General features: G+C 36.5%; 1 protein-coding gene and 1 non-coding gene across 2 annotated transcripts; one reads left to right on the forward strand and one right to left on the reverse strand.

Annotated features, from left to right (window-relative positions):
* Window positions 1-8,037: 8,037 nt before the first annotated feature.
* Window positions 8,038-9,475, reverse strand: LOC131174626 (uncharacterized). The gene is made up of 4 exons (XM_058138382.1): window positions 9,445-9,475; window positions 9,197-9,356; window positions 8,461-9,109; window positions 8,038-8,106 (listed from the first exon to the last, which is right to left on the reverse strand). Exons 1-4 carry the CDS (start codon window positions 9,473-9,475, stop codon window positions 8,038-8,040), a joined length of 909 nt encoding a protein of 302 aa, XP_057994365.1.
* An 812-nt stretch (window positions 9,476-10,287) lies between these two features.
* Window positions 10,288-10,392, forward strand: LOC131175073 (small nucleolar RNA R71). The gene has a single exon (XR_009145233.1). It is a non-coding gene; the product is annotated as a small nucleolar RNA R71 (small nucleolar RNA).
* Window positions 10,393-12,057: the final 1,665 nt, after the last annotated feature.

Consider the following 12,057-nt stretch of genomic DNA (forward strand, 5'->3'; position numbering starts at 1 on the left):
CTCCCTTAAGAATTGGAAGAACCGCTTCTTCATTCTGAGGAGCAAAAATCCGAACTGCTTTGAGGGCTTCCCCCGTAGCTGGTGGCATCAGAGGCCCTTGATTCCGAAGCGTATTACCCTGAACAAGGAGGAAGGCCTAATAGTGATGGAACTGAAGAATCAGGCGGCCACTCAAAAGTTCTCCTGTTTAGATGCGGTGGATCGCCGAAATGCATCATTGGACTATACAGCTGATCACCGGCCAAGATCGCGAGCTTCCGCTCTCTGACCTCGGCATCGGTACTTTCTACATATCAGATCTCAAGACCTTAGCGATCTCACTGACCTCTTCTTTGTGCAGGTATGGCAGGTGGTGAGGGTTCCAAGAAGCGGAAAAAAGAAAGAGAGATTTCCTGAAAGGTAAAAGAGATGAAGCGTTCGGAACTGCTTCAAACACCCGGCCATGAACCTGGGGAGATACAAAGAGGCCCGCGTCGACCTTCGAGACCGCCGATCGCAGAAGCTGTCCGATCTCCTCCTCGGCGAGAAGAGCCGCCTCCACTTCCTCCAGTTGCTCCAAGCACAGAAGGGGGTCCTTCTCAACCTTCTGCGAGGCCCCCTCCTCGTGGCGCTCAAGTGCTGATCGCTTCCCTGAGAAGAACCAGACTGTTCGGGAGAACCCAGGTTTTGCCAAAGTCTTGGGGTCTTCCATCTGCCTTCGGGAAGATCGGGACCGACTGTCTCCGGACAATCTTGACAACATCCTGACCCGATCCATGAGTCTGAATGTAGAGTGCCTGGTGAACCAGCACATAGTCCGGGAAAAGGCTCATCGCCTGGGTAAGGAGGTCGAGAAGAAGAGTCAAGAAGTGGCATCCCTCCGATCCCAACTCTCATCCGCTCAGGATTACATATCTCAAATTGAGGGACGTATGAAGTACTATGAGGATAAGTCGCCGAATGTGCTCATGTTCGCCGAAAGGGATCATGCTCTTAGAGAAGTCCAGCGCCCGGCCAACGGTCGCTTAGGTCGCTCACCCATCGAGGAGCTTAAGGCAGAAGATGAAGAGATGGTGACAGGAATAGCCGGTGCTTATGTGAATGCTCACAAGGATCTCTTGGCCGAGCTCCAGAAGCGTTACCCAGAGGAGGACTTCTCTTGGATGGCCGACCTGGCTCCCGGAGGCGAGGGTGAGGATAGTGAGGAAGAGGCTGAGGGTGAGGGAGAAGATGGACAAAATGTAGATCAGGCTGGGGGTGATCCTCCAGCTGAATAACTTGTACAAATTTTTGAAATGAAATGAAATGGAATGCCTCTTTTGTTCTATGAGTGGTTGTGATCGGAAAATTTCTAAATTATTAAACACTTGATTGTTTGAGTGTCTTGAAATAACTGAAAGTGATTATCAACCTAAGTGTGAGAGATCGGAAAACACAATGAGCATAAGATCGGTAGAGAACCAACGCTAAATGAAACTTGATTAAAATTAGAAATTTGGCTTGAACATTTAAGATCGGAATCATCCTTAAACCGGAACAGAACCTTTGATTATTCTTAAACTTTTGAATGGGAGATCGGCAATAAAATTGGTAAGAAAAGATCTAGAGTCAGTTCATTTCGTTTGCCAACAGAGATCAGGAATATACTTGACTGGTCCGGAGATTCGACAATGGGTTTGAGAGATCGGTGAGTGATTTAATAGTCAAAGGGATACTTGGTATTGGGGATCTGTTTCAAAGTTTATTGATTCTGGGGATCGGTTTCAAGGTTTATTGATTCTGGGGATCGGCCAAAATATGGTGTCGATAGCTGCCCCTCTTTACATAATTTCTATTAAGGGGAAAAAATTTTCCCGTGTAGGAATTATGTAAAGATTCAGGCCCGTATTTTGGACGATTAGGTGTCCGAAACTAAAGCATACCTAAGTCAATGACCTAGGGATCGGTATCAGAAGTTAAATTAAAATCAACTTGGATCAAGGAACCAGAGGTTGATAACAGGAAATGTAAATTGCGGGAAATTAAAATCAACTTAGATCAAGGAACCAGAGGTTGATAACAGGAAATGTAAATTGCAGGAAATTAAAATCAACTTAGATCAAGGAACCAGAGGTTGATAACAGGAAATTTAAATTGAGATTGATAACAGGAAATTTAAATTGCAGGTAATTAAAATCAACTTAGATCAAGGAACCAGAGGTTGATAACAGGAAATGTAAATTGTAGGAAATTAAAATCAACTTAGATCAAGGAACCAGAGGTTGATAACAGGAAATGTAAATTGCAAGAAAATTAAAATCAACTTAGATCAAGGAACCAGAGGTTGATAACAGGAAATGTAAATTGCAGGAAATTAAAATCAACTTAGATCAAGGAACCAGAGGTTGATAACAGGAAATGTAAATTGCAAGAAAATTAAAATCAACTTAGATCAAGAAACCAGAGGTTGATAACAGGAAATGTAAATGCATGAAACTTAGATCAAGGAACCAGAGGTTGATAACAGGAAATGTAAATTGCAGGAAAATTAAAATCAACTTAGATCAAGGAACCAGAGGTTGATAACAGGAAATGTAAATTGTAGGAAATTAAAATCAACTTAGATCAAGGAACCAGAGGTTGATAACAGGAAATGTAAATTGCAAGAAAATTAAAATCAACTTAGATCAAGGAACCAGAGGTTGATAACAGGAAATTTAAATTGCAGGTAATTAAAATCAACTTAGATCAAGGAACCAGAGGTTGATAACAGGAAATGTAAATTGCAGGAAATTAAAATCAACTTAGATCAAGGAACCAGAGGTTGATAACAGGAAATGTAAATTGCAAGAAAATTAAAATCAACTTAGATCAAGGAACCAGAGGTTGATAACAGGAAATGTAAATTGCAGGAAATTAAAATCAACTTAGATCAAGGAACCAGAGGTTGATAACTAGAAATTTAAATGCATGAAACTTAAAATCAACTTAGATCAAGGAACCAGAGGTTGATAACAGGAAATGTAAATTGCACTTACAAAGCAAGCCTAATCCGGACACAAGAAGTTCTTCCCCAATGAAGTGTACTTAACAGAAACCCAAAGGCCAAAGATTAATGGAGGACGAGTTGCAAGACTTGACCTATGACCCCACTTTTCAAATGCCCTTCTTCTGTTTTCGACTTTTTCCCGAAAAGCGCCCTTGCGGGTTTTCACTTCCCCTTCGTCTATATGACTAGAAATGCCCTTTCGGGTTTTCACATCTAGTTTTTTTTTTTTTTTTTTTTTGGGACTTCTAGGATGCCCTTTCGGGTTTTCATCCCTATTTTCCTTTTGTGTACCCTTTTCCTGGTCATTCCCTATAAATCTCATAGTAAAGTATGTGAGGTTATTGATGTGGCGAATCCGCAAGTATACGGGTCGTCTCAAGTAATAAAGTGATGAATCAAGTATCGTTCCCACGAGGATTTGCTGTTTGATTACTAAACTATGAATGAAGCGATTATTTGGGCTAATGATTAATGAATAAATGGTAAATGTAAATGAGCAAGGTAAATTGATTAATCTAATTGAAATGGGTAAAGAGCAAACAAATAAATTCTAATTCTAGCTCGCAATTAAACTAAAATTAACAATGGGTAATTTAAACAAAAGTCTAATTATGGTAAAAGTGATTCCAGAGTTGGGGGTTTATGCATAAATTAATTGGGATTTGTCTTGGGCATTCCAATTTTTAGGGAAAAATAGAGTTTGAAGGAAATTGATTCTAAATTCCTTTGATATCTTTTTCAAGCAAATCAAAGTGTATTCTAAAATAACCAAACCTACTTTCGTATGTATTTGATTACTTTAAAACCCATTAAGTTTTGTAACCAATAATTAATTCCTCTTAAAGTCCTAGTTTATTTCTAAATCTAGGTGATTTTAAGTTCCAATCCTTGATTAACTATCAATGACCTTCACCTTTCGGTCCTTCAATCAAAGATTAACACAATACCCAATGGGTACCAACATTAGGCAAGTAAATCAAGCACACAAGGAATGAATCAAAACTCATATTCATATAAAATAAGGAAATACCCAATCTAAATCCACAAATTAATCTAAAACATATTTCCCAACTCTGAAATCTAAGGAAATTACTCACTCATTATGGTATTTACAAGAAATATAGATGGAAAAGTAAAGGAAAACATGATAAGAGGACTGAAATAGAAAAACCCAGGTGGAAGAACCAAAGCCTCTGGTTTCTGGAGCTTCAAAACTGGTGCAGCAGCTCCTTCCCCAGGGGAAATGGCGTCTTCTCTCCCCCTTTCTATCAGATTTTCTTTTCTTTTTGTTTTCTTCCCCTCCCTCTTGTGGCAAAAATAAGGAAATGATGTATTTATATCGTCCCTAAAAGTTGCCCTAAAAGTAAATAAGAGCCAAGGAGTGGATAGGAAATGAGGTGTAAAATTATCCAAGTCAGCAGCACTATTCACGTTCTGGGCATTCTGCTTAGGGTTCGGCTTAACCCTAAGCAGCTTCTTAGCAAATTTAGCCTCTGGTCGCACTGTCTGCTTAAGGTTAAGCAGACCTTCAGCAAATCTCGGCAGACTTAGAGTAAAATAGACTTTTCTTCTCATGCTTGACTTGTGCTGCACCTTAAGCACTGCCGCTTTACCCTAAGCATGATCTTAAGCAAAGTCTCAAGCAAATTTCTGCTGGTTTGCTCTTTCAAGGCTTGATTTCTTCAACTTTCCTCCATGCTTAAAGAACTTCAAATCTCTTCAAATTATTTTCTATTGCACTCATTGATCTTCGATTTGCCACAAAATCCTATCAAAAACAACAAAATTACGAAAATCAAATATAAAGTATCTAAAGTTAACAAATAAGCTAAAATAAAGCTAAAAACATAAAATATACTAAAATATAAGGGCAAAATGGATGCAAAACTACCCTAAAATGCCTATATGAAATGAGTGTAACAAATTCCCCCAAACTCAAACCTTTGCTTGTCCTCAAGCAAATTAAAAACAATTAATGCAATTTGGGGTACCTTACCTTAAATTTATGAAAATTACTTATCCGAACTCTCAAGCTTACCTTTAGCCACCAACACACCATATACCCACTTTCAAGGTGCCAAGAATTTAATCCTTACCAAAGTTATCACCGCTTAGCCTTGGGTCAATTATCCATATTATCAAGCCCAAACCAATCAATCACAAAGAATAATTATGCCTAAATAGACTATAGGGTAATCCATAAGTTAAAGTGTCTCAAAAACTTGATGGAAGTAAATGAATGGATTAGATATCACAATCCCATAGGCAATTTTCCTATTCCAATCTCCACTAATGTAACAAAACACCATCAAAAGATCAAAAGGACTTTCAAGGGTTATAATGGGGCTAAGGGGGTAATAATGTGGCTAACAAAGAAAGGATAAAGGTAACAAAATATGAGAATAATCAAATTATTAAAAGATCAAGACACACAAAATTTTTTTCTATCTTTTTTTTTTTTTTTTTGAATCAAATGGGAGAAGGAACTTTACAACTATTCACCAATGCTAGCATATAATTTTGAAGCTTTTAGAGGGACTACATAAAAACATTGACTTTGAATTATAATTGTCCCTTTCAATTCACCCCCAAACTCATTTCTTTGTGTATTTGAGTGGTTAATTACTTTACATACCATAATTGAATTTGCTAGCTTTTTTTTTTTTTTACTTTAGCCACTTCTCCCAACTAATTGTTATTATTATTATTATTTTTTTATTTTTTTTTATGTGTATCTATCACTCAAAGAATTATTCTCATAGAGGGTAGGTAGGTGTTTGGGTTTATGGCTAGGTAGTAATGTGGGTTCCAAAGGAATAAGAGGGATAAATGTAGGCTCAAATTGGTTTCAAAGGAAATTTTGAAGTGAGGTTGGCTAAGGCTAAAATGTGGGTTTAAAATTTAAAGAATGCCTAGATCATTTCTTTTTCAAGTGCATGCTATGATTTCGCCTTGAAAGGATTAGAAAGATTGTTCTAGGATTGGTGAGACATCAATTAGCTACTTCTCACCCTAGAGTTTTCTCTAAGCACTCAAAGTCAATGCAATAGATTGGGTGGCCCTTGGCTAAGAAGATATAAACTCAAGCAAGAATTTAATAACTTTGCACCTATCCAGGACTTTCAATCCATCAAACCCTTCTAAAAGTAAGCTTAATTGCTCTTCAAAGCAATTCTCAATCCTCTAAGGACAAGGTAAAAATTTGTTTTTATGATATGCATGATCCTAAAATGAATGCATAAATCAAATTAAAACTAAATGTAATCTATATGAAAACTATATGCAAATGTATGTATATGGGTATAGACATGTGTGTGGTATATGTATAAGTGTATGGATTATCTATATATGGATGAATGAAATGCAATAAATGAATAAAAGAAAATTTTAAAAAATTTGCAAAAATTTTGCCTTCACCCCCAAACTCAAATGAAACATTGTCCTCAATGTTTAAAATGAATGCAAAGATGGGCAAAATTGTGTGAACTAATCAATTAATGAAATATATACAATTGGGGATTAAATCAATGTAAGCTCAAGTATTTCAAAATTAGCTCAAAATGATATTAACAATGAAGCTTTAGAGAGAAAAATGTGAAAAAGTATCCCAAATGTATGAATTTACACTGCTTAAGATGTTGCTTAACCTGCTGCGTAGGGTAAAGCGAAAGCATAAGCATTGGCAACATACCATAAGCATAAATAGTAAAAGGGTAAGCTGTTACCTCCAAATGATGTGAAACAGATGCGGCTCAAAGAAAATTATGCAACTCATCAATGTCAACAAAATTAGGATTGAAGAAAAAGATAAAGTGCAAAATAATGTGCAAGAAGATGAAAAAGTGTAAAGAAATAAGATCTAACAGTTAAATAAAGGATTAAACCAAAAAGCATTCACAGAATAACTATGTCCATAGCAGAAAATAAAATAAAAGTTTGAAGATTAAAATAAACAAATTACAAAATAAACCTAACACAGAAACTAAAACTGAATTGAAAAACTAGTACTGTTACTGCTATTGCAACTGCACTAAAATTAATACTAAATTGCTGCTACTGTTTAAGCTCTGCTGTCAAGGCTTTGTTCTTTGCATCGAGTGCCGGAGGTTCTGCGAGAGGTTCATTGTGGTCCAAGCTTGAGCGGTTTCTAAATTTTACGTGAGGTCTTTCATTTCTTGAAGCATGTAGAATGAGAGTTGTGGCTTATTGGGAGTGTGGCGAGGTTTTATAAAAATGGCGGAAGTTTTGGGCTTTTTAAAATGTGGGACGGACAAGCGATAATCTGGTGTGCTTGGGGTTAAGCATAAGGTTCATGAGAATTTGCTTAAGACTTTGCTTGACAAGCAACATCATCGACAAGTTTCGCGAGTTTTGGGAAAAATTGTGGTTTTGCTTACCAAAAACAGTCCAAATGCTATGGAATGCTGTCATGACCCTTAGCAATTACCAAATACACACAAACACCATAAAACTGAGGAATTTAAGCTCATCATCTCTTAGAACTCATCAAACATAACATAACCATGAAGGGATTTGAAAGGTAAATAACTTAAATTAAGCATGGATTGTAACTACCTTTCTGCAAACCCAATGAAATGGTTTGATTTCCAAGCTTATACCCAAAGCACATTTTCAGCAGCATTTGAGACAAGTTCCAAACATTCAAAAATTGCAGAAAAGACATAGAAATTGACTTTTTAAGCAGCATGAACAGTAGCATGAACAGTAACAAAAATCTGCAGATTACAAAAACTAGCAGCAAATCAAACAAAAATATGTAAATTCCTATCAGACTACAAAATTATATATACACTAAAAGGTAAAACTTAACAAACACTATTTTTGCACTTCAATAAAGCTCACATCAGTCCTAAATATTAAAATTGATCCTCATTCAAGTTGCATTTTGCAGAATTTACACAAGACACAAAATCAAACATGTGCCATCAAGTAGATTGCAATATCAACAATTTAGCACAAGTTTAAAGGTGTTACTGTTCACAGGTACTGCATAAAGTGCAGAATTTTGCTTATACATGCTTCCCTTTAATTCTTTGCTGTTGCAACAAGTGTAAACTTGCCCAATCTTCATGAATGACCTACAAAAGATAAGCAAATGTCACTTTTGAGTTTAATGAGGGTGAAAACTGAAATGAAAATGAAATGGAAAATTAATGAACTATAAAAGGATATGCTTGGGTTGCCTCCCAAGAAGCGCTTGTTTAAGGTCTTAAGCTTGACCTTCTTTTCAAAGCTCATGGTGGTTGGAATTGGAAAATATTACCTCCCTTCACAACAGGTGCTGAAATGAATTTATATTTCAACTTTTTCCCATTATGTGTGAAAATACCTGTTGCTTTGTTCAGAATCCCAACTATATCTTGAGGAATATTCTTACAAACTTTAGATGAATCTCCTCTTTTGAGTGATTTTGATGGAGGCTTGAGCTTAACTTTTGAAGCTTCATTGTTAATCAAACTAGATGGTGAAGCTGACTTTTTCTTTTGCACTTTATGCTGATTGCATTGCATTGGAATAGCTTGATTTTCCTCTAGTTTAGTAACTTCAGTTTCAGCATCATGCTCTATAACATCTACCCTATAACAAGAATTCAACACAGCTAGTTCCTTGGAATTTTGGAATAAATTAAACTCTATTTCCTCCTCCCCCACTGTCAACTTCAATTTCCCATTCTTTACATCTATATTAGCTCCTGCAGTGGCTAAAAATGGCCTTCCAAGTATGATGGGCGTTCTTACATCCTCCTCCATCTCTAGTACAATAAAATCCACTGGAATGAAAAACTTTCCAACTTTTAATGGTACATTCTCTAAAATCCCAACTGGATACTTTATAGACCTGTCAGCTAACTGCAAAGAAATAGTTGTGGGCTTTAGATCTCTAATCTTTAACTTCTCACATATGGAAAGTGGCATCAAGCTAACACTAGCCCCCAAGTCACATAATGCTCTCTCAATACTTGTTTCTCCAATGTGACATGGTATGGAAAAACTTCCAGGATCTTTCAGCTTTGGTGGGAGCTTGTTCTGCAATAAAGCACTGCACTTCTCAGTAAGTGCAACAGTTTCATAATCTTCCAACCTTCTTTTATTTGATAAAATCTCCCTCAAAAACTTAGCATAAGAAGGCATTTGAGAAATGACATCGGTGAATGGAATGTTGATATACAACTTCTTCAAAACTTCAAGGAATTTCCCAAACTGCTTATCTAATTGTGCTTTATGAAACCTCTGAGGAAAGGGCAATGGTGGCTTGTATGGTGCAGGAGGCACATATTTCTCTTCTCTTTTCTTGTGATCTTCTGTCTCGTGATGTGCTTCCTTACTTGCTTGAGGTTTAGTTGAAGTGGATTAACTCTCACACTCATCTTTCTTTTCTTTCAACTTTACTTCAATTTCCTGTTCTTCCCCCATTACCTTTCCACTTCTTAAAGTAATGGCATTGCATTGCTCTCTTGGATTCTCGGGTTGGCTAGAAGCTTCCCAAAAGCTTTGCTATTTGAAGAGCTAGCTTGTTGAGCTATTTGATTCTCTAACATCTTGTTGTGTGTTGCCATTTGATCCACTTTAGATGCTAATTGAGAAATCATTTCTTGTTGACTTTGATGGCTCACAAGAAGAGTTTCAATCATAGATTCCAATCTAGTGTCTTGTCTAGTTGTGCTTGTTGTGGTAGAGGTGGAGCAGTGCATTTTGAGGTTTAGAAATTCCAGAGGAGGCCCTCTATTCTGAAAATTCGATGTTGTTGATATCCGGAAGGTTCTTTGAAAATTCTGATTTTGCCCTTGTCTACCTCCCAAGAGAAATTTGGGTGGTTTCTCCATCTTTGGATCATAAGTTGCAGAAAATGGGTTACCACGATCTTTGATTGCAGTTCCCACATAATCCACTTGCTCACTTGAAAAATCTTGATTAAGTGCAGAAAAATCTGTGCACAATTGACATTTGCAGCTCAATTTCTAGTGTATTACGGAACCTCCTATGAAGAATCTACTTTCATACTTAACTTGTCCATCTTCTTTGTCAAAGCATCAAACTTAGCATTAATCATATTCATGGCATCAAGCTCGAACATACCAGGTGGTTTCTTGATCTCATTCCTCTCACAACTCCATTGGTAGTTGTTATAAGCAATTTTATCAAGAGCGAAAAAGCTTCATCTTGATTTCTCCATAAGGTCACCTCGGAAGATGCATCAATTGTACTCCTAATAGTGGTGAAACTCCATTATAAAAGTGTTGAACAAGCATCAACTTAGGAATCCCATGATGTGGACATCTCCTTTGCAAATCCTTGTACCTCTCCCATGCTTCATACAAGCTCTCATCATCTCTAGGTTTAAAAGAAGTCACTCATTTCTCGACTTAGTCTTGCTTGGTGGAAAATATTGAGCCAAAAATGCTTGAGAAAGTTCATCCCATGTTGTGATAGAACCCGGTGGCAAAGAATGTAACCACTCTCTAGCTCGGTCCTTTAGAGAAAAAGGAAATAATCTGAGTCGAATTGCATCATCAGAAACTCCATTTATCTTCAACATATCACTGATCTCAAGAAAATGTGCCAGATGCACATGTGGACTTTCACTTGGATTTCCTCCAAATTGTGCTTGTTGTACCATTTGATAAAGTGCAGGCTTCAATTCAAAATTATTAGCTTCTACCCTTGGTCTTGTGATACTTGGCATGAAATCTCCAATGTTAGGATAGGCATGATCCTTCACAGAGCGGTTGTTATTGTTGTTGTTATTGTTGTCAGCCATTTCTTCTTGTAATTGCTCTTGCTCTTGTGCTCTTTCTTGTTGTTGTTGAGCTTTAATTTCAGCTTTTCTCCTTTTAGATTCTGCTCTTAAAGCCTTTCTTTGTCTTCTCTATTTAGGTCAAAGAATAGATTGATTTCTTCACTTTTTGTCCTTCTCATAAAATAAACCACCTGAAAAACAAAAATAAACAAATTCTCAAAGTAAAATGGTAAAAAGAAAATAAAATAAAATGCCCAAATTAACCAAACAAACAATCGTTTAATATCAAGCAAAAATCAAATCCCCGGCAACGGCGCCAAAAACTTGATGTGGCGAATCCGCAAGTATACGGGTCGTCTCAAGTAATAAAGTGATGAATCAAGTATCGCTCCGTTCCCAGGATTTGCTGTTTGATTACTAAACTATGAATGAAGCGATTATTTGGGCTAATGATTAATGAATAAATGGTAAATGTAAATGAGCAAGGTAAATTGATTAATCTAATTGAAATGGGTGAAGAGCAATCAAATAAATTCTAATTCTAGCTAGAATCTAAACTAAAATTAACAATGGGTAATTTAAACGAAAGTCTAATTATGGTAAAAGTGATTCCAGAGTTGGGGGTTTATGCATAAATTAATTGGGATTTGTCTTGGGCATTCCAATTTTTAGGGAAAAATAGAGTTTGAAGGAAATTGATTCTAAATTCCTTTGATATCTTTTTCAAGCAAATCAAAGTGTATTCTAAAATAACCAAACCTACTTTCGTATGTATTTGATTACTTTAAAACCCATTAAGTTTTGTAACCAATAATTAATTCCTCTTAAAGTCCTAGTTTATTTCTAAATCTAGGTGATTTTAAGTTCAATCCTTGATTAACTATCAATGACCTTCACCTTTCGGTCCTTCAATCAAAGATTAACACAATACCCAATGGGTACCAACATTAGGCAAGTAAATCAAGCACACAAGGAATGAATCAAAACTCATATTCATATAAAATAAGGAAATACCCAATCTAAATCCACAAATTAATCTAAAACATATTTCCCAACTCTGAAATCTAAGGAAATTACTCACTCATTATGGTATTTACAAGAAATATAGATGGAAAAGTAAAGGAAAACATGATAAGAGGACTGAAATAGAAAAACCTGTGGAAGAACCAAAGCCTGCAGTTTCGAGCTTCAAAAGCTGGTGCAAGACTCCTTCCCTGTGGAAATGGCGTCTTCTCTCCCCCTTTCTATCAGATTTTCTTTTCTTTTTGTTTTCTTCCCCTTTCTCTTGTGGC

The sequence above is a fragment of the Hevea brasiliensis genome, chromosome 16 (genome assembly GCF_030052815.1).
Source record: "Hevea brasiliensis isolate MT/VB/25A 57/8 chromosome 16, ASM3005281v1, whole genome shotgun sequence".
Classification (NCBI taxonomy): domain Eukaryota; kingdom Viridiplantae; phylum Streptophyta; class Magnoliopsida; order Malpighiales; family Euphorbiaceae; genus Hevea; species Hevea brasiliensis.